Source organism: Sus scrofa, chromosome 13 (assembly GCF_054392235.1).
Source record: "Sus scrofa isolate SSC_HxYL_T2T_F1_AM1 chromosome 13, Sscrofa_HxYL_maternal_Yorkshire_Landrace_v2.0, whole genome shotgun sequence".
Lineage (NCBI taxonomy): Eukaryota > Metazoa > Chordata > Mammalia > Artiodactyla > Suidae > Sus > Sus scrofa.
The window spans coordinates 212,335,817-212,363,107 of record NC_139395.1 but is presented as its reverse complement, the minus strand read 5'-3'; the positions used below and the strand labels follow the sequence as shown (position 1 = coordinate 212,363,107).

General features: G+C 48.9%; 1 protein-coding gene across 2 annotated transcripts in view; it reads right to left on the bottom strand.

The window, feature by feature from the left end:
* IFNGR2 (interferon gamma receptor 2) overlaps window positions 1-23,500 on the bottom strand; it is a 29,446-nt gene extending 5,946 nt beyond the window's left edge. The window contains 4 exon segments of one of the 2 annotated variants that reach the window (NM_001111258.1): window positions 2,457-2,602; window positions 8,719-8,927; window positions 15,233-15,365; window positions 22,793-23,012. In NM_001111258.1, coding sequence (NP_001104728.1) covers window positions 2,457-2,602; window positions 8,719-8,927; window positions 15,233-15,365; window positions 22,793-22,877 — 573 coding nt within the window. In that variant the 5' untranslated portion in view covers window positions 22,878-23,012. 2 annotated transcript variants of the gene reach the window in all.
* Window positions 23,501-27,291: the final 3,791 nt, after the last annotated feature.

Here is a 27,291-nt window from a genome sequence, read left to right as displayed (position 1 = left end):
GGGACGAAATTTTCTCCTTTCAAATGAACATTTTGTATTTCATGGCGAATCTCATCAAGCTACTTGAAGGCAGTCAACAAACAGAAAAAAGTTATTCTAGGAAATAATGTTGCTTGGGTTCCCCACCTGCTTCTGGTTGGTTTTAACTAAAATGTGCTGATTCCTTTTACAGTTTGGGTTGAGATGATCTTAGTGATTTATGTAATCAGGAACAAGTCGGATCCTGGATTCTTTGAGGATTCTGCCTCCTCTCTACCTCCTTGCCTCTTCCTGCCACCAGGGTCCTGTCACCTCCACGTGTCCAGTCAATGGCCCCTCATTCTCATCCTCCACAAACTGTCACCAAGCCACAAAGAGACAAGAAAAAGATATACCACCTTATGGCAATATAGGATTTCTTATAAAGGACTGCTTTCTTTTCTTTTCTTTTTTTTTTGTCTTTTTTTTTGTCTTTTTTTTTTTTTGCCATTTCTAGGGCCGCTTCTACAGCATATGGAGGTTCCCAGGCTAGGGGTCTAACTGGAGCTGTAGCTGTCAGCTTATGCCAGAGCCACAGCAACTCGGGATCCGAGCCGTGTCTGCGACCTACACCACAGCTCACGGCAACGCCGGATCGTTAACCCACTGAGCAAGGGCAGGGATCGAACCCGCAACCTCATGGTTGCTAGTCGGATTTGTTAACCACTGCGCCATGACGGGAGGGAACTCTAGGACCGCTTTCTTAATGTGAGATACAGTAAACACAGGCGTTTGAAATGGTCATATTTAACACACGCTCGGAAACGTGGACTGGTGAAGCTGCTTTTATATATGTTGACTGAAAAAAAGGCATATTATTCAACAGAACATGGTCTTATTTTCAAACATACAAAATGATTATATAATATAGGAATAGCAGAGATACAGATGATTTTTAATTTTTTTCCTCCTGTTTAATAGTAACGACTGCCAGGGCAGAGGGGAAAAACGTCTGCTCGTAATGCCCTGTACAGCAACTTTAAGGATAACCTTCCTTTTAAGTTTATCTTGGCAGCCAGTTGGCACCTCCAAAAGTTAGAATCACAGATCATGCGGGCCTGAGATTGCTGTCCTTAGAAAGGACTTGCAAGGTTGCCCAGAGCAGGCATCTGCGAACTTGGGTTTCAGGAGCGTTCCCACCATTTCTGAACTGATAAGCATGGTTTATTGCATAAACAATGTTTTTTTATGCTAAACATCTGCTTTCCCTCTGGGAGTCTGGAGCTCTGGTGGATGTGCTGGTCGGAGGGTGCCTGTGTGACCAGCCCCCAGTACCAGCCCTGGACACCGAGTCTTTAATGAGTGTCTCCGATATAGACAAGACCCACACATGCTGTCACAGCTTGCTGCTGGGGGAATCCAGTGTGTCCTGTGTGACTAGAGGAAGACTCCTGGAAGCTTAGGCCTGGATTCCTTCAGACCTCACCCCCCTGGGCCTCTTCCCTTTGCTTATTTTATTTTATTTTATTTTTTTTACTTTTTAGGGCCGCACCCACGGCATATGGAAATTCCCAAGCTAGGGGTCAAATTGGAGCTGGAGCTGCTGGCCTACACCACAGCCACAGCAACGTGGGATCCGAGCTGCGTCTGCCACCAACACCACAGCTCACAGCAACGCCAGATCCTTAATCCACTGAGCGAGGCCAGGGATGGAACCCACATCCTCATGGATCCTAGTTGGATTTGTTTCCACTGAGCCACAGTGGGAACTCCCTAAACTCTTATTCTTATTAAAAATTGTAATAATGTTGAACTTAGGAAATCATGATGTTTACAGAGATAATAAAATGTCATTAAATGCAGCTTGGATCATCAGACACTGGGGATGCTGAAAGGCTATCAGTTTTTTCTCGGGCCATCCAGGGGCCCCTTCCGGTAGGACCCACCTTATCCACACCCCCACCCCCAGCCGCCTGCCAGCCACAGCCTGTATTTCTGACAGATCCAAGCACCTGCAGTGCCCCGAATGTGCCAGGCCTTCTCGAACCTTCTGGCCCTTCTCCCTAGAATGCTCTCTCTCCTTCTAGTTGACTTTTCACCTATTCCCATGGCTCTCTTTGCGAACAGCTCAAACCACAAAATTTGTACCGTTAAACCTTGCAGACAGCAGTAGGAAATTCCTGACTGTAGCAACAGGCCCACAGAACCTCCCCAAACTCCGGAGTGTGGCAAAGGCACCACAGGCACCGGCTGGGTCCTGATCCGGACAATGGGGACCGTGGGATACCAGGCAGAGAGGCCTTGCAGACGCATCTGGGGGGAGGGAAGCGTCAGCACAGGCAGGAGCAGCAGGGGACTGCAGAGGAGGCCGCAGACCGCCAAGGCTCCAGGGGGTCCTGGGATGAGCTGCTCCCCTTGGCCCTTTCAGAGTGGACTTCCTCCTGCTGTTCAGAAACTCCAAAGAAAAGCAAAGCAAACACAAAGAAAAATGCTCTTGCCTGTTGGATTCCCGCCATCTCCCTGTAATAGACATAATACGAGAAAAAGGCCACCGAGGCAGGGACGTCAAAAGGAGAGGAAAACCTGATGATGAGGGAGCCTTCTTCTGGGGTCACCCAGATGTTTTCTGGAGGCCCGATGGTAGCTGAAATAGAATCACAGAGAAAATCAATCTACATGTACATTACATATATAGTACATTAGTATTATAGTATACTACGCTAACAGTATATATATAGTACATTATATATATACACACAGTATTATGTTGTATGTGCAATTATATATATATTTATATTTAATATATATATTTATATTATATATATATATTTTTTGCCTTTTTAGGGCCGCACTTGTGGCATATGGAGGTTCCCAGGCTAGGGGTCGAATTGGAGCTGCAGCTGCCGGCCTACCCCACAGCCACAGCAATTTGGGATCTGAGCCGCGCCTGCGACCTACTGCTCATGGCAACGCCGGATCCTTGACCCGCTGAGCGAGGCCAGGGAGGGAACCCGCAACCTCATCGTTCCTCATTGGATTCGTTTCTGCTGCACCACGATGGGAACTCCTGCACTTATATCTAACATGACACATGGTAATTATACACACACATTTATACATGCAACGAGACAGGCACACAAGACCACGAGAGGCTGCTCTGGGCCCCAGATTTACTTGGAGGGCTACCAGACAGGAAGCCCAGTGGGGCCACGTGCAGCACTAGGGCTTTCTGGCCTCAGGGAAAGGAGGGGTCCTGGCCACCATCCACACGGCTGCTGCCCTGCCTGCCAATGCCCCAATTCCCCCCACCCTACCCCACGCCTCAAGAACACAGTTCAGGTTCAAGCATCTGAGACCCACATGAGGCAGGTACAGGAGCTTCCCTGGCTTAACCACAAGAGCCAATATCGCTCATGACAATTCCACAAGAATAGCTTCCAGAGTCCCCGCAGGGACATGCCCAGTTACCTGCACTCAGCAACTGCCCCCAAGTGTGGCTTTCTGCCAGGCATTTAAGGTGGTCCCAGCTGAAATGCAGTTTACCACTCAGGGGTCCTTCCAACCATAAGCAATGCTAATACCATGGTTTATATGCTGCCTTTATCCCATTTCCAGAGAAATAGAGCTGGAAGGTGAGCCAAAGGTCAAATTTCCGTGCAGAGGGGAAAAGATTTTCCGTGCAGAGGGGAAAAGTCCTTACCTGCTCTCTCTCTCTCTCTATTTTCTATATAAATGAACCACAAGTGGTATGTGCAAGCTTTTCAATACCTTTGACTTCTAGCTTTTTCTTTTTTGGGGGGACTTTTTCTTTTTGGTCTTTTTTTAGGGACGCAGCCCCGGCATACGGAAGTGCCCAGGCTAGGGGCCGAATAGGAGCTGCAGCTGCTGGCCTCCACCATAGCCATGGCAACGTGCCGAGTCTATGACCTACATCACAGCTCAGGGTAACACCGGATCCTTAACCCACTGATCGAGGCCAGGGATTGAACCTGCATCCTCATGGATACTAGTCAGATTCATTTCTGCTGAGCCATGATGGGAACTCCTCTAAGCATTCCAATACAATGCTTACATATAATAACTGAGAAATATTACCATCCTAAGTCTATTTGTTAAGGCTTTTCATTTTTTTTTTTTTTTTTTTGCTTTTCAGGGCCATGCTCGAGTCATATGGAAGTTCCCAGGCTAGGGGTTGAATCAGAGTTGCAGCTGCTGGCCTATGCCACAGCCACAGCCACAACCACGTGGGACCCGAGCTGCATTTGCGAACTACACCACAGCTCAGGGCAACGCCAGATCCTTAACCCACTGAGCAAGGCCAGAGGTCAAACCTGCATCCTCATGGATGCTAATCGGGTTCGTTAACCACAGAGCCACAGAGGGAACTCCCAAGGCTGTTTATACAATTTATAGGACAGCCAAAGACTGACTCATGCTATGCTGTAAATGAAAGGTCACAGCATTGATCAAGTAAGCATTTACATTGTATAATTAACCAGAGGAACTCGGATCGAAGTACAAGTTGTGTCGCCCGAGTTCTAAAAGGCCCATCTCTGCACACTTTACACGCACAGATCACCCTATCACGTGAACAGTTACATGCTTGGGAAAGAGGGGCTGGGTTTCTTTCTTGCTTCCAGGCTCTGCCCAGGCTCTCCCGGGTCGGGGAGGGTTAGGCATGTGGTCTGGACACCTTTGTCTCTGTGCCCAAGTAACTGGTCCCTGCAGGGTTTGGCCCGGTGCCCTCTGATCTCATCTGTTCTGGTGGAGGAATGACGTGCAGACAGAGACTGGGCTTGGCCAGAATGATGTCAGCTGATGGGCTGCGAGGGACAAAAACTCCATTAAACCTGCTCACAGGCCCTGGCACATACATCCTTGAGCTGCCCTTCCAACGGCGAAGCGACCAGAGCCCATGCTGACCTGCAGGGCCAGGCCTCCGTTGAACAGATTCTCTAAGACTTTTCTGTGACTCAGCCGTGGGGGTGGGCGTGGGAGCCTGGATGACTCAGCACTGAGCTGCCGAAAGGTCAGCACCGAAGCTCTGCCTTTCTGACAAAGAGCGTCCCAGACCTGGAATCTGACACCCACCTGAGGAGCCTGGCTCTCGAGGGCCATGGTCTGCCTTCTCTCGAGCCCTGAACGAGGGGTGACAACCGAGGGTAACGTCCACACCCTGAGCCGTCACTCAAAGATGTGCATTTCATCTGTGTGTCCACCCAGATCTTTGCAACAACTGTAGAAAGCCACATCCACTTCCCAGAGGGGGAAACCGAAGCCCACGGGGGATATGACTTGCCCAGAGGAACAGCCAGTAAGTGGCACTGTGCTGGGACTTGAACCCACAATTGCGTGATGTCAAGACAAAGCCTGCCTCCTCCAGACACTATCTCATCCTTCCACCCTCGAGTGCCCTTGGTAAAGCATCGTCTCAGTTACTCATCCCAACTCGACCACAAGTGCTGAAAGCAGCTCTGAGAACCCCACTGCCTCAGCGAGGGGCCCAGAGTGACACCCCACCAGTAACGGACCAAGGACACCTCAGCCTATCAGACCGGGAGGACCTAGGGCAGCAGTGGGCTGACTGGACCAGCGACTTCACAACAGATCCTGCTCCTGGTACATTTCCCCCCACTAATTCCTACCGAAGTGATGCTTTTTTTTTTTTTTTTTCCCATTTCTTTTTAGGGCTACACCTGTGGCATATGGAAGTTCCCACACTAGGGGTGGAACTGGGGCTGCAGGTACCAGCCTATGCCACAGCCACAGCAACGCCAGATCCAAGCCGCATCTGTGACTTACGCCGCAGCTTGCGGCAACGCCAGATCCTTAACCCACTGAGTGAGGCCAGGAATCCAACCCGCATCCTCATAGATATTAGTTGGGTTCTTAACCCACTGAGCCACAACAGCAACTCCTGAAGTGATGCCTGATAGCCCAGATGTGTGATGGTTCATCCTCATGTCACTAGCGCAAATCATTTTTTTTTTTAGAGCTGTACCCATGGCATATGGAAGTTCCCAGGCTAGGTGTCAAATCAGAGCTACAGCTGCTGACCTATGCCACAGCCACAGCAACGTGGGATCCAAGCCATGTATGTGACTTACACCACAGCTCACGGCAATGCTGGAGCCTTAACCCACTGAGCGAGGCCAGGGATCAAACCTACAACCTCATGGATACCAGTTGGACTCATTTCTGTTGTGCCACAACAGGAACTCCAAACCATTGATTTTTTTCTTCTTATCACAGAAGATTTCAAACACAGAGAAAGTCGAGAGAAGACTGTAACCAGAGCTCATGTACTCATCACCCATCTTTCAGTCCATCGTCAAGTCCGGGCCAATTCTGCTCCTCCTATGCCCATCCACCTTGTCCCTGGCCCTCCCATTATCTGGATTATTCTGGCTGAATCTCAGACATTTCATTATTACATCTGTAACTACTGCGGTATGTATCCTGAAAAGATCAGAGCCCTCTTTTTAAAAAAAAACATAAACAAAATACCATTGTAACACCTAAAATAAATTATCAACATTTACTTAATATATCATCAAATATCTTTTTGTTTTTGGTCTTTTTAGGGCTGCAGGTATGGCACATGAAGTTCCCAGGCTAAGGATTGAATTGGAGCTGTAGCTGCCCGCCTACACCACAGCCACAGCAATGTGGGATCCAAGCTACGTCTGTGACCTAAACCGCAGCTCATGGCAATGCCAGATCCTTAACCCACTGAGCGAGGCCAGGGATCGAACCTGCACCCTCATGGATACTAGTTGGGTTCGTTAGTGCTGAGCCATGACGGGAACTCCCTATCGTCAAGTATCTAGACAGCGATCACATTTCCTCAGTTGTCTTATACCTTTGTTTAGTTGAGTCAGGATCCCAAGCAGCTTCATACTTTGTGTTTGCACAGATACTGGAGAAACATCAGGTACAGGTGACCACGTGAAAAATGAATCATTGAAAGAACAAATCTATAAACTAGTATCTGACGACTCTTACACTTCCTTCTAATATATTTTTGTTTTGTTTTGTTTTGCCTTTTTTGCCATTTCTTGGGCCGCTCCTGCGGCATATGGAAGTTCCCAGGCTAGGGGTCCAATCGGAGCTGTGGCCACCCGCCTACACCACAGCCACAGCAACACGGGATCCGAGCTGCGTCTGCGACCTACACCACAGCTCATGGCAATGCCGGATCCTTAACCCACTGAGCAAGACCAGGGATCAAACCTGCAACCTTACGGTTCCTAGTTGGATTCATTAACCACTGAGCTACAGTGGGAACTCCCCTTCTAATATTTGGGAGCACTTCTGTGAGTTCAATCCATTTGACAGTTATTTACTGAACAGCTGCTTTGTGCCAAGCACCATTCAAGGCTGAATTAAAATCTTCCCTGAACATAAAAGAAGTTGTGCCAGGTAACGGTGATCAGTAAAGCCAACATGCTAGTAACCCATTTAGCACAGAGGTTGGCAAATTTTCTTAGTAAAGCGCCAGTGTGATTTAGGCTCCAAGGGTCAGAAATCCCCCTGTTGCAACTACTTGACTTGCCTATTGCTGCATGGAAGCAGCCACAGACAATGTATGAAAAGATGGGGAAACTGAGCTCTGATAAAACTTTTTTTTTAAAAACTGAAGTATAGTTGATTTACAGCATTGTGTTAGTTTCAGGTGTACAGCAAAGTGATTCGGTCATTTATATATATATATATTCACATATATACATATATATCCCTTTCTCAGATTCTTTTTCATTATAGGTTATCATGAGATATTGATTATAGTTCCCTGTGCTGGCCAGTAGGTCCTTCTTGTTTATTTGTTTTATATATCGTAGGGTGTATCTTTTAAGCCCAAACTCCCAATTTATTCCTCCCTCCCCTTTCCACTTGGATAACCATAAGTTTGTTTTTTGTCTGTTTCTGTTTTGTAAACCAGTTCACTTGTATTATTTTTAAAATTTGTATTTTATTTATGTATTTATTTATTTAGGCTGTACTCTCAGCATAAAGAAGTGCCCGGACCAGGGACTGAACTTGAGCCACAGCAGTGACCTAACCTGCTGCATTGACAATGCTGGATCCCTAAACCACTGAGCCACAGGAGAACTCCATGTATCATTTTTTTTTTTAGATTCCACCTATAAGCGATAACATGTAATATTTATCTTTCTCTGGAGTTCCCGTTGTGGTACAGTGGTTAACGAATCTGACTAGAAACCATGAGGCTGCAGGTTTGGTCCCTGGCCTTGCTCAGTGGGTTAAGGATCCTGCGTTGCTGTGAGCTGTGGTGTAGGCCGGTGGCTGCAGCTCCGATTGGACCCCTAGCCTGGGAACCTCCATATGCCGCGGAAGCGGCCCTAAAAAAGCCCAAAAAAAAAAAAAATTATCTTTCTCTATCTGACTTACTTCCCTCCGTACGCTCACCTCTAGATGCATCCATATTGCTACCAATGACATTATTCCCTTCTTTTTTATGGCTGAGTAATAGTCCATATGTACATTTTTCTGATAAAACTTTATTTACAAAAAGTAGGTTGGCGGGCCAGATTTGACCTGCAGGCTGTGGTTGGGTGACCCCCTGTTCTAGCCCCAGCCTCTGTGGTCAATACTCAGGTTTGACCATTATACTCAGCCATGTGCTGGGTATTGAGGGTGAGCGGCAGGACTGGGGGGCATGGAGTCAGTGCTGCCCAGTGAAGAGAAGTGAAGAAAGCCTGCAAAGGTGAGAGGAGGTTTGAACCCAGGACGTCTTACCATTCCGATAGTGTTCGAACCAAGGCGCTGTCACCCAAGGGGAAACGCGGTCCCCCACCTTGGCGCGAACACGTAGGGAGATGTTGAACTGCCGTGGGAAACCCTTGGAGAGGCTGTTGGCGGTAAAGTCACACTCCGTCCTGCTGAGGTTCGTACAATCCACGCTGATGTCTCTTTTGTTGACGTCGTACCAGTTGTGACTGGTGCTGCTGCAAAGGGAAAGAGGGGTTCCTGTCGCATCATTCCCCCTGCATCACACGTTACCGTCTCCCCAGAGCTGAGTTTTTACAACTATTATAAAAACTGAGATGTAACTCACACGCCATACACGTCCCCCATGTAAGGTGTACAATTCAGTGGCTTTCAGTCCATTCACAGGGTGGCACAGCTCTCCCCACAATCCATTTCCAGAACATTTTCCTCATTCCCTAGAGAACCCCTGGCACCTGGTAGGGGTCACTCTCCATTTCTCTCCAACCCCAAGCCCTAGGCTATCACCGCTCCACTTTCTAGCTCCATGGACTTGCTGGTTCCAGACATTTCATATAAATGGGATCATAAAATGTGTAGTCTTTTGTGTTGAGTGCCTTTCACTTTGCTTGTTTCACTTAATATGCTTTCTTCTTCTTCTTTTTGTCTTTTTGCCATTTTCTAGGGCCACTCCCTCGGCATATGGAGGTTCCCAGGCTAGGGGTCCAATCGGCGCTGTAGCCACCGGTCTACGCCAGAGCCACAGCAATGCAGGATCTGAGCCACATCTGTGACCTACACCACAGCTCACGGCAACACCAGATCCTTAACCCACTGAGCAAGGCCAGGGATCAAACCCGCAACCTCATGGTTCCTAGTCGGATTTGTTACCCACTGAACCACGACGGGAACTTCTTTAATATGTTTTCAAGAGTGATACACGTTATGGCAAGAACCGAACCCTTGGCTTATGGAAGTTCCCAGCTGAGGGGTTGAATCAGAGCTGCCCTGCCCACCTAGCCACAGTCACAGCAATGCCAGAGCCAAGCTGCATCTGTGACCTATGCTGCAGCTGGTGGCAACGCTAGATCCTTAATTCACTGATAGAGGCCAGGGATCCTCATGGATTACTAGTTGGATTACTGCTGAGCCACTGTGGGAACCCCAGCCTTTGTCTCTATTTTAACTGGGTTATTTGCCTTATAATTGTTCAGTGGTAAGGGTTCTTTATATATTCTGGTGTTAAGTCCCTTTTGCCTTTCTTTTTTTTTTTTTTTTTTTTTTTTTTTTTAAGGGCTGCACCTGTGGCACATGGAGGTTCCCAGGCTAGGGGTCTAACTGGAGTTGTAGTTGGCGTGCCAGCCACAGCCACAGCCACATCGGAGCCGAGCCTCATCTGGGACCTACATCACAGCTTGCTGCAATGCGGGATCCTTAACCCACTGAGCGAGGCCAGGGATCGAACCCACATCCTCATGGATACTCGTTGGGTTCCTTACCGCTGAACCACAACGGGAACTCCTGAAGCGATCTAATTTTGAAAGCAACCTCATCACGAGAGGGAGCAGAGCACAGGGACTCAACACCTGGATCCTGGAGCCAGATGACTTGGGTTCAAATTCCAGTTGCATCACTTCCTTGTTCCTCAGTCTCCTTACCTTTAAGATGTGAATGAACTGTAGAATCTGACTCTCAGTGCTGTCAGGAAGGGGGACCCCCTGGACACCAGGAAAGTGCCTGGATCAGGGCCTGGTGCCTCATAAGCACCGTGTAAATATTTGTTAAATACCCGGGCAACCAATGATTTCACTGTCCAGCCTCTGTTACATCACTTCCAAAAGTGATTAAGTAAGTTTGTCCCTTTTGAACCCAGCAAGTCATCTTCCAGAAACATCAGAGTAATGTCCTATGTTTGAGGACATTACTTACACAGGAGTCATAAACAGCCATCTGTCTACACCACTCATGAGTATGGGAAAAGTTAAAGAAGTCATCATATAAAAAACCATGGACTAAAAATGTTCACATAGAAAAAAATCATATGAAAAAACATGGTCACACACTTAACAACATTAAGATTAAAAAAAAAAAAAAAAAAGGAAGCAGGGCCCAGCAGTGTTACCCCAGTTTTGTTTCAATCTTACACACACTAGCGCATCTGCAAACAAATGGATGTATTAAAGAAAAGAGAGAGAAATACACTAAAATGAGAATGGTGCTTTTTCTTGAGCACCAGCTTGTTTTAACTTTATTCTTTTTCCTTTTCTGGGTTTTTCATATTTTCTATAAAGAGGATGTACTGCTATTAAAATTAGGAAAAAAATAAACTAAAAAAGGCTTTGAGAAAATGGCTGCTTAGGTTCTGGTCTGGCAGCAGGCCAGGTGGGGTGTGACCTAGAAAAGTCCTGGCTGTCTGCCTGTCTTTATTTTCAAGAAAAACCAGAGATTGGGTTCTTATTCTTCTTCTTCTTTTTTTTTTAAAGTGAAATCTCCAGATTTTTAGATGTTGGCACTAATTCGGAGAAAAACGTTAACACTGTGAGCCAAACACAGACTGTAAGCCACATTATCTGTAACCTCTAATTTACACTTAAAATTTTCTCACAAAGTGCTCTGTATAATTTTGGCTTTGCTGCTTGTGACCGTCAAAAAACAGAGGCACTGCCATTGCTACTGACAGTAATAGCGTTACTAGAGAGAAACAGGATGGAACACTGCAGTCCCAGAAGCCTCAAAATTAAATTGCTTAGGACTTTGCCTGTGGCCTCCAGCATAACTACATGGCCTGTCTCTGCCACGGCTCTGGTTCGATTCCTGGCCCTGGAACTTGCAAATGTCGTGGGTGTGGTGAAACACTTTAAAAAAAAATATTCAATGTTAACTAAAATGTTCTAAGCATGTAAAAATATCTAAGGATGAAGAGACAAAAAAGCAAAGGCCCTCTTCCATGACCAAATCTGCATTTGGCAAAGAAAACTAAATTAGCGTCCGTTTGAGTTTTCAGTGACTCCTTAGCTTTTCCAAATAGGAACATTTGCATGCAACCCATCTCTGTGTTGCTTTTACCAAAATAAACCTCCAACCTGAAAAAAAATCTATAAAATGCTTTCTGAAGAGAAAACAAAGTGAAACAGGTTAGCCTGTGATGTGAAACTGTCAGGGCTTTATCCAATATCTATCTTTTTTCTTCCTTCCTTTGTTTCTTGCCATGCCTGAGGCATGTGGAAGTTCCCAGGCTGAGGATCGAACTTGTGCCATAGCAGTGACAATGCCAGATACCTAACTCACTGAGCCACCAGGGAGCTCCTATCCAGCATTTCTAATATTCAGAGGCATTCTGGTCAACCAACAAAGGCACTTCCCCAGTTGAGGCCAAGGAATGCTAGTCAATAAATCTGCTGTGACTTCCTCTTAGTGAAATCTTTTTTTTTTTGTCTTTTGTCTTTTTAGGGCGGCACCTGCCACGGCATATGCGCTTCCCAGGCAAGGGATCTAATCGGAGCTGTAACCGCTGACCTATGCCCAAGCCTCAGCAACACCAGATCCAAGCCACGTCTGTGACCTACACCAGAGCTCACGGCAACGCCGGATCCTTAACCCACCGATCAAGGCAAGGGATTGAACCCACAACCTCATAGTTCCCAGTCAGATTCGTTTCCACTGAGCCATGACGGAAACTCCAGGTTTTTTTGTTTTGTTTTGTTTTGTGGGGTTTTTTTTTTGCCTCTTAGTGAAACCTTATTTAGCTCTAGGATACCAAGTTCACTAAATGCCGGGGAAGACTAGGTTCACGGGCGCGTGACCTGTACAGTGGCACAAAGCTGTACTCTTAAGAAGGCACTTGGATTGAACCTCTGCTGCTGCCATCTTGAAATCGCAATAATTTGGAACAGAGCCCCATGTTTTCAGGTGGCACAGTGCCCCCAAACTGTGCAGCCAGGTCTCGTGGAAGGTCATTTACTATAGATGATCATGTTTGTAATTTATAATTACTTAAGAAGTAGATAAATGTGGAGTTCCCATCGTGGCTCAGCAGTAATGAACCTGACTGGTATCCATGAGGACGCAGGTTCGATCCCTGGCCTCGATTAGTGGGTTAAGGGTCTGGTGTTGCCATGAGCTGTGGTGCAGGTCACAGATGCGGCTCGGATCCCGAGTTGCTATGGCTGTGGTGTAGGCTGGCAGCTGCAGCTCTGATTTGCCCCCTAGCCTGGGAAAAAAAAAAAAAAGAAAAGAAAAGAAAAAAAGAGATAAATGTGATTCAGAGACAAGCCTCAAATTTCAGTGTTTCTTAAGTAAATCCTATTACAAGGGACATTTAAAGATGAAAAGGAAGTCAGCTGGAAACCTACTCCTCTAACAAATTAACCACCTGTAATTTTTCCACAGTCCCTACCTGTTCTTATTTATTTATTTGTTTATTTTAAATTTTTCATTGCCGCCTTGTGGCAATGTCAGCCCTTTAACCCACCGAGTGAGGCCAGGGATGGAACCTGTATCCTCACAGACACTATGTGGGATTCTTAATCCCATGAGCCACAGTGGGAATGCCTCTCTACCTGTTCTTAACCACAGATACATTCCAAACTGCTTACAGTTGCACCTGCTGTCACATGACACATAATTGTCACCTAAGGGTTCAACCACAAGTTAACCTGATACAATTTCCTATGTTCCTGCTAAAGAACATGAACAGATGCGTCAATGTTTATCTCCAAGAATATATGGTTGGGGAGTTCCTCTCGTGGCTCAGTGGTTAAAGAATCCGACTAGGAACCATGAGGTTGCGGGTTTGATCCCTGGCCTTGCTCAGTGGGTTAAGGATCCAGTGTTGCCGTGAGCTGTGGTGTAGGTTGCAGACGCGGCTCAGATCCCACGTTGCTGTGGCTGTGGCTGTGGCCGGCAGCCACAGCTCCGATTAGACCTCTAGCCTGGGACCCTCCATATACCATGGGTGAGGCCCTAGAAAAGACAGAAAGATTGAAAAAAAAAAAAAAAGAATATAGGCTTGGTTTTATCTGTTTTCTGCTTTTTGTTTTTAAGGGCTGCCCCTGTGGCATGTGCAAGTTCTCAGGCTGGGGGTCGAACTGGAGCTATAGCTGCCGGCCTACACTACAGCCACAGCGACTTGGGGTTCGAGCTGCGTCTGCAACCTACACCACAGCTCACAACAATGCTGGATCCCTGACCTACTGAGCAAGGCCAGGGATCAAATCTGCATCTTCATGGATACGAGTCAGATTTGTTTCTGCTGCACCACGACGGGGGCTCCTGTTTGTTTTCTGGTGGGGTGGATGAATTGTCTGCTTAGGGTAAAGTATGATGGACATTGCCACACCTCTAAATGATAGCAGAAGTCCTTTCCAAGAGACCGTGCTAATAACTGATCCTGGTCTAGCACTGTAGCCACCAGCCACATTTTCACAAGCACTGAGCATGCCCATTTAAAAAAATGCTGTTTATTTAGTCATCCAAAAATGACTTAACCAATAATTTTAACTTAGTCTTGCACTTAACAAGGTCAACAAGGACTTGGGTTTTGCCTTTCTTCTTCCTGTATGTGTCTCTATTGCAAATCAGATGATGGCAAACTATAAGAAAGCTTGAAAAGGAGCTGAGCGACAACACGAGAGGCCACAATAAAATGCAAAATGTTAACACCAGTTTAGAAATTGAGAATTAAAGTGTCCATTAAATGCATAAAGTTCTTATGAGGCCAAATGTGGCCCAGAAGGGTAAATAAATCAGATTTTGAAACCTGAAGAAGGCGTTCCCATCGTGGCGCAGCAGAAATGAATCCGACTAGGAACCATGAGGTTGCGGGTTCGATCTCTGGCCTCGCTCAGTGGGTTAAGGATCCGGCGTTGCCGTGAGCTGTGGTGTAGGTCACAGACGCAGCTCGGATCCTGCATTGCTGTGGCTCTGGTGTAGACTGGCAGCTGTAGCTCCGATTAGACCCCTGGCCTGGGAACCTCCATATGCCTTGGGTGCAGCTCTAAAATGTAAAAAAGAACAACAACAAAAAAAGAAACCTGAAGAAAATGAAGACTGAAAGGTGCCCTCGATCCCTTCAAGACAGGAAGTCTTCATCTTGAAACAGATGAGAGAATCAACTTCCACCAAAGCAAGGAGCCATGTGGTTAGACAGCTGAGTTCTCTGACGGCCAGCATCCTTTCAGCTTTCAGCTGAGTGGGAAGTTGCAAAATCTTTGTCCTTAGAGATTTAAAAAGTACAACAGAGGAGTTCCCACTGTGGCACAGTAGGTCAGGAATTGGACTGCAGCAAAATGGGTTGCCGCAGAGGCACAGATTCAATCCCTGGCATGGCGCAGTGGGTCAAGAGATTGGGTGTTGTCGAAGCGACAGCCGGGATTCAATCCCTGGCTCGGGAACTGCCACATATGGTGGGAACAACCAACCAAACCAAAAAGTACAAGAGAAATAGCTGCTTCCCAGGGATCTCCCAAGAAGCAAAAACAAGCAGCTGGCATTGGGTTGCATCACGGCTCCCTCCCAGGAAGAAGGCGACAGAAACATCACTTACTATCTGTATTGCACCTGGTAGACCACCGGCCTCGTGTCATTGCTCAGGGTCACAGGATCCCAGCTCAGAGCCTGCTGGGCATTGTACAGACGCACCTTCAGGTTTTGAGGAGGTGGCAGCTGAGGAGGAGCATCTGGAAAGGGACAGAAGATAGGAGAAGGGGGAAGAGGCGGGACGGACAGGGAGGGGCCAGAGGAGAAAAGTCAATTACAAAAATATTCAAATGCGCACGACGAAACCATTCATACACCTGGGGTTTTGGTCTTACCCAGGCTCCCTGGCGTGTCTCCCCGCACCTCTTTAGCCTTTGACTAAAGACCGCACCGTTTAGACAGAGAACTTTGTCTAGATACTCATGTTGCAAGAGAAGAAAGGGTGGGGGAAAAAATGTAATTGTAATGTATACATGTAAGGATAACCTGACCCCCTTGCTGTACAGTGGGAAAATAAAAAAAAATTATTTAAAAAAAAAAAAAAAAAAAAAAAGACCGCACCGTCGACACAGACCGTGGGAAAAAGAGGGGCTTGGGGCTGCCTTTCCACCTGCTAGTTTCAGTTCTTACAAACAGGTCCTGGGCACGGAGTCTGGCCGAACTAGACTGTCTTCTGCCTTTAGTAAGTGCGGGTAACTGAAGAGCCCAGACCCCAGATTCCTCTTTAGAAATAAGAGACAAAGGACAGACCAAGGCAGAAGGCTGAGGGGAAGGTTAAATTGGGGGCCACTTGATATTCACTGGACCCAGACTTGGGATCAGGGGAAAGTGTGTTAAAGCTCCACAAACACGCACGCACATGTGCATGCACACACACGCATACACACACCAAGCCAGGTGTGCAAAGCCCAAAGGCGCCTAGAAGGGAAAAACTTGCCTTCTGGGCTTCATCAGAGTTGCTGGGTTTCTCCAGAAACCCTAGCATCCCAATCACTGAGGTGCTGGTGAAAATGCAGCTTCCAGCCCCCAACCCAGACCAGGAAATGTGCATTTTTCACAGGCTTCCCAGACAATTCTTAGGCACAAACAACAAAATAACACCCTCCCGGGGAACCACCGCCCATGTCAGAGTCCCCCTCCCTGGGTGACCTGAGACTCAACCTCAGCCACCCCCAAGCAGGTACTTTACAGGGACTGGGTCAGAGGCTGCAAAAAGCTCAGGAACTTTTTCTCTGGTAAGAAAACAGACGGTAATGATAAGACTTTCTCTGAGATTGAAAGATTAATGAGAAACACTCAGAGATGGAAAGTTTGAAAAACATACTGTTCCAGAATTCAAAGCAGGAAACTCAAACCACACATTTTCAGTAAGCGCATCCAGTCTTAAAGAAGGGCGCCCAGATTGGCCAACACCTGGCCTGCCGCTCTTCTTCTGAAAGATGTATTACCTAGAGCCAGCTGTTTCGTCCAGAGTACCTACAGCTACGACTTCGGGCTGACCTTCCTTCCAGATCTTAATTCGACCAGCTAACTGATACCCTTGCCAGTTCACACCAGGCCTCACGAAAGGCAGGCCAAAGGGGCAGCATGGCAGGAGGCCGGCCTCCTGGGCAGGCCCATCCGACTCACCGTGGCTGCTACAGCCCAGCGGCTCCCAAAGCTGAGCTGAGAGATGAAGTCCTGCTTTCTGGGAGGGCTGTGCAGTGTCTGAGGGTGAGCCCCTGGTTAGAGCTGGGCACCCCCTAAGCATCTCAGAGACCTCCTTCTGCTGTATCAGCTTTCCATTGATGTTGAAATAAAGACAACACACACACACACACACACACAAAAATCCAGATTTATGCTTTTATAGTTTGGGAGGTCAGAACTTTTTTTTTTTTGTCTTTTTAGGGCTGAACCTGTGGCATATGCAAGTTCCCAAGATAGGGGTCAAATCAGAGCTGCAGCTGCTGGCTTACGCCACAGCCACAGCTACAGCCACACCAGATCGGAGCCAGATCTGAGAACTACACCACAGCTCAGGGCAACACCGGATCTTTAACCTACTGTGTGGGGGCCAGGAATCGAACCCACATCCTCATGGATTCTAGTTGGGTTCATTACCGCTGAGCCACCATGGGAACTCCAGGCAAATCCCTTTTGGGGTCAGAGTCACAGGCTCCAGCAATGAGGACGTGGACGTCTCTGGGGACCTTTAATCGGCCTGTCACAGGGCACCCTCCCCATCTCTGGGGACGAGCCAGCAGGAGACACCCTCCGCCAGAAGAAAGCCTTTCTCAGTAAGGGCTGGAGTCTCTGGATGAGCCTTCCACTTTCCCCAGCTTTCATACCACAGAGGTGTGGGGACAGGACCTGCAGTTTTGCTCTCGTAGTTGAGTTTCTTGGAATCCCCTGTCTCACCACATTCAGAGAAGAAAATGAGTCGTGGAACTGTGGCTTTCACGGCAAAGTACAGAAGCTGCTCACTCACGCACCCCCTGCCCTGTGCGCCTCTCAGGAGGCCCGTCCCTGATCGGCCTCCCGGGGCCTCCTCCTGTTCCTGGGAAATGCCGGGGCACCCTCCCACCTCGCCTGGCCCTTGCTGCTGCTCTTTTTCTGGAACCTTCTTTCCCCCTGTGCCACGGCTCTCTCCCCTTCTCCCTCAGGTCTCTGCTCAGATGCCAACTTCTCAGAGCAGTTTCCCACCTAAAAAGCCCAGAGCAGAGGACTCCTGATCCCTGCCTTCCTTTTCTCCGGGCTTTCCTGCCACGTGGGTCCTTGGTGGACACCCCGGTGGTGGGGAGCATGGATTCTGGACCTTGACTGCCTGGGGGTCCAAGCCAGGCGCTCTTTGGCGTGGACCCTGGACAAGGCGTCTCACCTCTTTCTGCCTTGGTTTTGCGGAAATGAAAATGATAACCCTGCAGACTTCGAAGAGTTGCCAGGAGGCGCGAGTGGGTTAATTTCACGGGCTGGGCTGAGAACAGCATGAACACCACGTGACTGTATCCTCTTGCCAGCCGCGCATCGACCATCTCCCCGACTCCAGAGCAGCAGGCTCCAGGGAGGCTGGGTGTTGCCAGATCTGGAGGCTGCCTCATCTCCGGTGCCAGAGGAGTAGGCGCTCAGGATTTGGAAAATGAGTGGCCTGCAGCACAGCAGCTTGCTCTCCTTCAGGGATCAGGCAGCCAGTTTCTGTGTCCCCAGTGTTGCATCGGCCCACTCGAACCCACGCTTAGCCCAGGCTCTCTTTCCCTTCCTTGCTTTGTGTGTAAGTCCTGCCTTTTCTCTGGTCTCAGAGGCTGGGACAGCGAGTGGGTACAACTTGAGACCATGGACTTATCTGGCTGGCTCTAAAGAGTCAATGTATTTAGGGCCATAGCATCTGCTGTCCACGGCATTGACAAGGCTTAGTGGGAGAAGAAGAGAATTTCTGGACAAAGGGCTTTGGCTGGAATCCTGATCCTGCCACCCAGGGCCACGGAACCCTGCTACGACCCCACGTGAGCCTCAGTTTCACGATCCACAATGAAATGATACCCTCTCTCCCAGAGAGGGACTGAGGGGCAAATGCAGGACCACGAATGAAAGGCAAACCACACCACTGCTGCCTAAATATGATTTCGTTTTTGTCTTTTTAGGGCTGCATCCGCAGTGTACGGAAGTTCCCAGGCTAGGGACGGAATCAGAGCTGCAGCTGTCAGACTACACCATAGCCGCTGAAGGTGGGATCTGAGCTGCACCTGTGACCTCTGCCACAGCTTGAGGCAACGGTGGATCCTGAACCCCCTGAGCAAAGCCAGGGATCAAACCTGCATCCTCATGGATACTAGCTAGGCTCTTTACCCACTGAGCCATCACGGGAACTCCCTGAGTGTGAATTTTAAGATGTGACTATTTCGGGGTGCCCTGATGGATGGCTGCTTTTGCAGGGGGCAAGCACCTGCTACTGAGACCCTGCCTTCAGCGACCACCAACTGACCAGCCCCACGCTGACCAGTGTATTTAACTGTCCAATCCTGTCATAGGCAGAATAGCGGCCTCCCTCCCCACCCAAGATGTCTGTGTCCTATTTTAGGTCACATGGCAAAGGGGAATTCAGCTTGCAGATGAAATTTAGCTTCCTCATCAGAAGATCTAAAAACAGGGAGATTATCCTGGAGTATCTGGGTGGCTCCAATGTCACCATGAAGATGTTTCTCCAGAAGCTGGCAAAGGTGAGGAAATAATTCTCCCCCTAGAACCCTGAGAAAGGAACGCATCCCTACACAATCTTGATTTTAGGCCCGTGAAACCTGCACCCAACTGCCGACCTCCAGAGCGCTAGGATACTAAATCTGGTTTTAGGTATTTTACACCTTAAGCTCCTTTGCTGAAGACCTCTTTGCCACAAGCATTTCCATTGCAAACATTTTTGCCAAATAACAAATTGGCTATAATGCAGTTTAGGTGTAAAAAGTAAAATAATGAAAAAGAAAAGAGAGATTGACAAAGAACATAATGAAACATGAAAAATGAATAATGTAACGTAAGACTATTTCAAAATACAAACTGTTTGAATACATTTGAAAGGTGCATAGATTTATGGCGATACTGCAGAAATAACTGATTTTATTCTGTAGCTTTTAGGAAGCAGTTGTCTTCAAGGCCTTTTGTTCATCACACTATATACTTTTTTTTTTTTTTTGCTTGTTGATTTGTCTCATGCTTTTTTCTTTTTTTTCTCACCAAGATTTCTTCCTTCATTAAGCGGGGTGTTAGTTTTCAAACAGCAGGATGCGTATATGTACCTAAGCTTTGTGCCGCGTTTCAAAAGCCTCTCCACTGCTGTGTGTTCCTGGCATGTTGTCACGTGTCCATCGATAGACATTCGGTCCCAGGGGAAACGCTGCTTCAACTCTGCACCTTCAAAGCCCCCAGCCTCCTTCTCTTCCAAGGAAGTATGTTTCGAAATAAGAAACCAATTCTTGGGGCAAAGCATCATACTCCGTCAGCTTGATAAGGCCATTGATAAGTTCACTAATTGAAAGAAATGCGAACACGTTGCAACCACTTGAAACCAAACTGTCAAACCAAACTGTCAACCAGCTATTTTATCTTTTATGGCAAAACTGCCTTATGGCTAATTAGTTATGCAGTGAAGATGTTTGAGGTGAAAATGCACATGGCAAAGATGTCTACAGCAGAGACACTCACAGCCAAGAGAGCAGACACATACAAATCTGTACTGTATGCAGGCACAAAGTTGGCGGTCACCTGCTATAGCAACAACTGGAAACTAATACCGTCCCCCTAATACAGTGGACCCTAGGCCTTTCATGACACCCTAGCTCCTCCAAGATGAAAGCTCACTGTCCTAAGCAGAGGGTACAGAGCCCCGCCTCTCCTGCCTTCTCCATGCTCTTTTGGGCAATGGTTCACCACCTGTCATTGGTAAGAAGAGATCATTGGTGGGTGGTAAGTGTGCCCTCTGCACTGCACAACCACAGCGCCTGCTGTTCCCCTTCCTTCCCCACCAGCCACCTCCCATCCACCTGGACCCAGGTGTTTGAGACTTGATATGTTTTTTAAAGTAGGCTAAACGTATCTAGACTTTTTCTTCCTCTGACCATAAAAACAATTACATGATTTTTTTTTTTTTTGTCTTTTTAGGGCTGTACCTTTGGCCTATGGAGGTTCCCAGGCTAGGGGTCCAATTGGAGCCACAGCTGCCGGCCTATACCAGAGCCACTGCAACACCATATCCAAGCCTTGTCTGTGACCTACACCACAGCTCACGGCAACGCCAAGTCCTTAACCCACTGAGTGAGGCCAGGGATCGAACCTGCAGCCTCATGGTTCCTAGTCGGATTTGTTTCCACTGTGCCACAAGGCGAACTCCAAAAAACAATTACATGATTATTGAAGGACACCCGCAAATTATGTAAGTGTCTGGAAAATGTTCTACCACCTGTTTACTACAAATCATTGTTAGTATTTTCACTTTGTGTTTTGACTCACAAAGAGTTTCTCTTAAATAGACCCTAGCTTTTAATTGTTTATTGTGCAAAATTTCAGAGAGTCACAGAAACAGATTTGTAAAATGGTGCTGCTTTGCAAAGGGTCTAGGGTGAAGAATGGGTATATTTCGCACAGACCTGAACCTTTGCAGAATACAATAAAGGAGAATCTCTAGAAAGATGGACCCGCCCGTGGGTGTTGCAGCAATATCAAACTGCAAAGTTTCTAAATACTTCTCTCAAACTCTGGACTCATGGCAGACAAGTCACAAACAAGTTCATAGACTCATCAAGAGTAGCGCTAGTATAAAGTGCCACCATCTGCCCATCACCCAGCCTGGGCAATTACCTACGTTTTACCAATGTAAGGGAGGCTCAGGGAGGGGGCAGAGTCAGAATCCAAACCCACCTGTCCAACTCCCTGGGGAAGCAGCCATTTCCCCAAGAGCGAGCGCATATCCTCCTATGCAAGGCTCCCCTTAAGGAAGAGCTATGGTATTTACGGGCTTTTGCGAGGGATGCTGGAGAAGAAACCAACCCAAAAACACTCTGAGATTTCAAGGGGGAGGAAACCTCTAAATTCCTGAGACTTTTAAAAGAGTTACCCAATTTATGCCATCAGCCTCTCCAGCAGAAAGAACCCAGCAAAACATAGGTGTGAACAGAGAAAATGTTTTTCTTCATCCATCTTTGTCTGCCCTCCCTTCCTCCGTCCTTCCCTTCCTTCCTTTCATTCTCTCTTTTCCTAGTTTTTCTATTTGGCTCATAAGGACCGTCAGTCAGGGTCAGAGGTGAGCAGGAGGCTGAGCTCAGGTAAAGGGCTGTCCAACTGGACACGGAGCTGGAATGAAAAGTCTGGTTCACCTGACCCTCTACTGGCAACCTGACCTTTCTGCATCCTGCCCTGAGTACTGCCCCCCATCTATCCCATCCCTGGGGCGGGTAGCAGGCGGGGGGGACTGACCGCTATCAAACACACTGGGCCGCAGTTAAAACTGAGCTAGGGTCACAACCTCCTAGACGGAGGTCCCTTGCGGGTGGCTGGGCTCCGCGGCACGAAGCTGGAAGGCAGGCAGGCCTGGGACCTGCTTCCAGCTCCTGCCACCGGGGCCAGGCAGGGCTCCGTTCAGGCGGATCGGGAAAAATCTGTGGCCGGCAGAGGCGGCCTTTTCTCGAGCCCTGGCTTTGACTTTGCCTCTGTTTATTTTGAGAAGTTCGGAGGTCGGCCGCGTTCGTTGTAGGGTGCGGCGGCGCGGAGGTGGGAGAGAAGGAGCCCCTGTGTGCTCAGACTCGTGCGGCGGCAGCTTGAGCGCTTCCTTCCTGGGAGCGATGTCCAGGGCGCTGGCGGTCCCACGGCTCCTCTCGCTGCGCCAGGTCCCGGCCCCGGGGACTGCTCGGAATTCCCCCCACCACCCGACACGCGATTCGGGCTCCCGCGGACCCCGCCCAGCAGACTCTCGACCCATCGAGGCTCCCCGCAGGCCCTCGACCGATCCAGGCTCCCCGCCGACCCCACCCGCTAAGGACACCCCGTTTCCTCCGGACCGATCGGCTCCCCGTGGATTCCCCCACCTGCTCCGGGCTCCCCGCGGACTCCCACCCATGCGACGACGCCTCCGTGCGGCCTCGGGGGCCCGGGTTCCGCTTACCTGCCGGGGACGCCGCGGCGCCGCATCTGCCGAACAGCAGCAGCGGTGGCAGCACCAGCGGCAGCAGAACGAGCAGCGGCCGCATGGCCCGGGGCTCCGGGCGCCGCAGGAGCGGCGGCGGCGGCGGCTCTGGGCGCGGCCCGGCCCCGGCACGGGGTCGCCCGGGCGCTCACGTCGCCGCCTCGGCGGCCATGGCGAGCGCTGGGCGCGCGGGGCCCGCCTCTTCCCGAGCAGCTGCGGGGTTGGCGTGTCCCGAGCGGCCAGGGAACCCCGCTCGGCAGCCGAGCCCGAGCCGGCCCCTCCCGGCGCCCGTGCCCCGCCCCGCGCCGCGCCGAGAAGCCGCCGCGCTCCCGCGCCCCGCCCGCTGCGGGGACTTTCCCGGGGCCCCCCAGCCCCGCCGCCGCCGCCCCCGGGAACCACGGCCCGGGGGGGGTTCCGCGCGGCCCTGGCGCAGCCTTTGCAGACACCGGAGCCGGGGCCCCACCGAGGCCGGCCGGCCCGGGCCTGGCACAGGAGTGGGGTGGAGAGGGAACCCTGCCAGATGCCACTTTCGGGGGCTTGCGATGCTGCCGGCAAGACCCCTCGAGACCCGAGGTCGCAGGTGGGTCTGGAGCGGAGCATCCCCCGCCCCCGGCCCCTCTTCTCCCGCTGATTCCTGCGGTTGTGCCATTCGAGCATTCCTGCCTGAAGTGTAAACTTTTGCTTATTAGTCTCTCAAGTACATATTCAGCTTTTAACCCCTTTTTGAAAATAGGTTTTAAGGGGCTGGTTGGTCGAAAGGGTCGGGGTGAAGGAAGGGGCGGGGCTTTGGGGGATAATGGGCGCAGTGAGATGGGGGAGAGAAAAAGCCCCACATTTCATAATGGTTTGTGGGTTTTGGCCCTAGTTCAGACTGTGATGAGTATGAGGAAGTAACCTCAGGAGTTGGGGGATGTCGGGGGTGCGGGGAAGGCCAGCTCTTAGAGTCTGAGTCTGCGCCGCCCTTTGCCATTTGATGCCAGAAAGGATTTGAGATCCAGAACTACCCGGAATTCTTACCACCCCCCCCACCCCGCCCCCGGCCCCGGTGCACTTCAGGCTCCCTGCTGGCTCCCATCTACTGCCGGCCCCCCGCGGACCCCTCAGACTTTCAAGGGTCTATCTTTTCTCCCCAAATGAGCCCTAACCCCACTCAGCAGGGAAAGAAGCAGGCAAAAAAGGGAAGGAGTTGCGGGGGGGGGGGGGGCGGCGAGACCAAGAGTGAAAGAAGAGGTTGTTGGACCCATGGAGGGCAGAAATGGGTGTGTGTGGCTGCTGGGCTCCTTGGGAACATAATGTTTGGCATCTTCAAGCTTTGGGACTTTTTGCATTTTCTTTCCTTACTGTAGAACTCTTTCGAAAGTGGCCACTGTTGTAAAAATGCGTGATCAAATGAATCTCTCGCAGTGTTTGAATGATGCTTTGAGTGAGTTTTTCAAGACAAAGACGAGTTTATATACGTGAAGGGAAAAGAGCAGGACATAAGTCAGAATCCTTCCAAAAGTGACTCACTGAAAATGACTGGCGGATGGAGATCCGGTGGTGGCTCAGCGAGTTAAGGACCCGAGTCTGTCTCCGTGAGGATGCGCATTGGATCCCCGGCTTCGCTCAGTGGGGTTAAGGATCTGGCCTTGTGGCAAGCCGCTGTCAAAGATTCGGCTGCAACTCTAGCTCAACTCCACCCCTAGCCCAGGAACTTGCAGGGAACTTCCATATGTCACAGGTAGGGCCTTAAAAAAAAAAAAAAAAATAGAAAAGAAAAGAAAAAGGAAAAAGAAAGAAAGAAAATGACTGGAGGAGCTGAGTCGAAACACTGATATGAAATGGGTATGGAATTATGAAGGTTAACCATTTGGGGTTTTATTTAATGCTTTTCTGTTTTTTCTCCAATGGGCAAATTTCACTTTTACAATCGGGAAAAACAAATTCAAGTTAAAGACAGGTGGAGTTCCTCTGTGGCTCAGCAGGTAAGGACCCAGCCTTGTCACCCCTGTGGCATGGATTTGATCCTTGGCCCGGGAACTTCCACATGCCATGAGCATGGCCAAAAAGACAAAAGGGGGCAAAAAAGAAAAGAAAGAAAAAAAGAAAAGGACACTTGTGCATGTGTCTCAGCCCAGGCCAGGGATGGCTTGTGAGCTCCCTTGCTGTAGCGTTCTCAGGGACAGTGACAATGAACCCTGTGGTCTTTGAGGGGTACATGAAAACCTGCAGAGCTGTTCTCTGCTGGAGAACCTCCTTCCAGAGCTCTTTCCTGCGAAAACGTGGAGGGTTTCTGTTTCCCTTCCAGTTCCTGGCAGAGTGCTAAAAGGATCCTGCCCAGCTCGCTACTCAGATGGGCATCCTGGTCACCTCAAGCCCATAATATCCCCAGACAAGTAACCAGCCCCTGCCTCCAAGGCAGCTCACTGAAAAAGGTCAGTTTTCAGTGGCTGGTCTTTCCACTTCCTGTTTCTCTTGGCTGAAGACTTTGAAGGCAGGGTGGGTAACTCTGACTTCCATGGAATCCTCTGTCCGAAGAGCCAGAAAGCCCATCTCGTTGGCGTTTCTTGTGAAGGATGTCTCATGTCCACTGCCCTTTGTCTGGTTCCGTCTGTCCCCCCTCCCGCCTCCAGCATCATGCATTGTCTCAGTTTATTGCATATAACTTTTTTTTTGCATACAGCCCATGTGAGTTGATTCGCCTCTGCAGCTCCTCCCCTTTGGAGGCACTTTGTTGTTGTTGTTTGTTTTTTTTTTTAAGGACCGCACCTCCAGCATATGGAAGTTCCCAGGCTAGGGGTCCAATCCTTAGCTACAGCTGCTAGCCTACACCACAGCCACAGCAACACAGGATCTAAGCCACATCTGTGACCTATAGCACACAGCTCGTGGCAATGCCGGATCCTTAACCCACTGAGTGAGGCCAGGGATCGAACCTGCAACCTCATGGATGCCAGTTGGATTTGTTTCTGCTGTGCCACAATGGGAACTCCCTTTGGGGGCACATTTACTGAGAAACCACTAAAAGCTTACTCCTCAGTGGCCCTCCCTTCCACAACCCCTTCCACGGCCACGGAAGGACCCTGTCCTGCTCCATCCTTCTCACTTGGTCATATGCTTTTGTGAAATCTGCCAAGTAAGAGATTTTAACCACAGTTGTTCAGACCTCTGTCTCTTTCCTCTTTGACTTCTCTTTTGACACCCTTCTCATGCAGAGTGGGGATGGGGTGGCTGTGGTGTTTTTGGGAAATGTCTTGACATGATGTAGCGACAGCAAACTGTGAAGGTAAAGAAAATTTTCCCTTTTTTTGCGGCTGCACCTGTAGCATATGGAAGTTCCCAGGCTGGGGGTCTAATTAGAGCTGCAGCTGCTGACCTATGCCAGAGCCACAGCAACGCCAGATCCAAGCAGCATCTGCAAATGACATCAAAGCTTTTGGTAAAGCCAGATCCTTAACTCACAGAGAGAGGCCAGGGATCAAACCTGCATCCTCAGGGACACTAGTTGGGTTCTTAACCTGCTGAGCCACAACGGGAACTCCAAAAGACACTTTTCTAAATTGTCAATAAGAAGAAACATTTTGATAAATCATTCCTAGAGGAAAGGCTGAATTAATTTTCTATTCTTTCTATAGAGTGTATTTTATTTTATTTTTTTGTCTTGTTAGGAGAAGTTCTCAGACTAGGGGTCAAATCAGAGCTCGAGCTGCCGGCCTACACCACAGCTCATGGCAATGCCAGACCCCTAACCCACGGAGCAGGGCCAGGGATTGAAACCGCATCTTCATGGATTTGTTACCACTGAGGCACAAAGGGAGCTCCTCTATAGAGCATATTTTATTTTATTTTATTTTATTCTATTTTTTGGGTTTTTAGGGCCACACCTGAGGCATATGGAGGTTCCCAGGCTAGGGGTAGAATCAGAACTACAGCTGCCAGCCTACACCACAGCCACAGCAATGCAGGATCTGAGCCATGTCTGTGACCTACAGCACAGCTCACAGCAATGCCAGATCCTTAACCCACTGAGCAAGGCCAGGGATCGAACCCACATTCTCATGGGTACTTGTCAGGTTCATTACCGCTGAGCCACAATGGAAACTCCATTTTTTCATTTTTATAAAAAATTAAAGTATAGTTGATTTACAGTGTTGTACCAATTTCTGCTATACAGCAAAGTGACCCAGTCATACATAGATATACATTCTGTTTCTTGTATTACATTAATCCTGGTTTATCCCAAGAGATTGGTGGCAGCTTTAAAATTGTGTAATTTGTGATTTATTTTCTGGTTCTAAATAAATGCATTTGGGAATACCTGGTGATCTAGTGGTTAGGACTTAGTGCTTTCGCTACTGTGTCCTGGGTCCCTCTCTGGTCTGGGAACTGAGATTCCACATCAAACATACCATGGCCAAAAATAAACATAAATAAATAAATACATTGGTATCTAATTTTTTTTTGTCTTTTTGCCTTTTCTAGGGCCGCTCCCGCAGCAT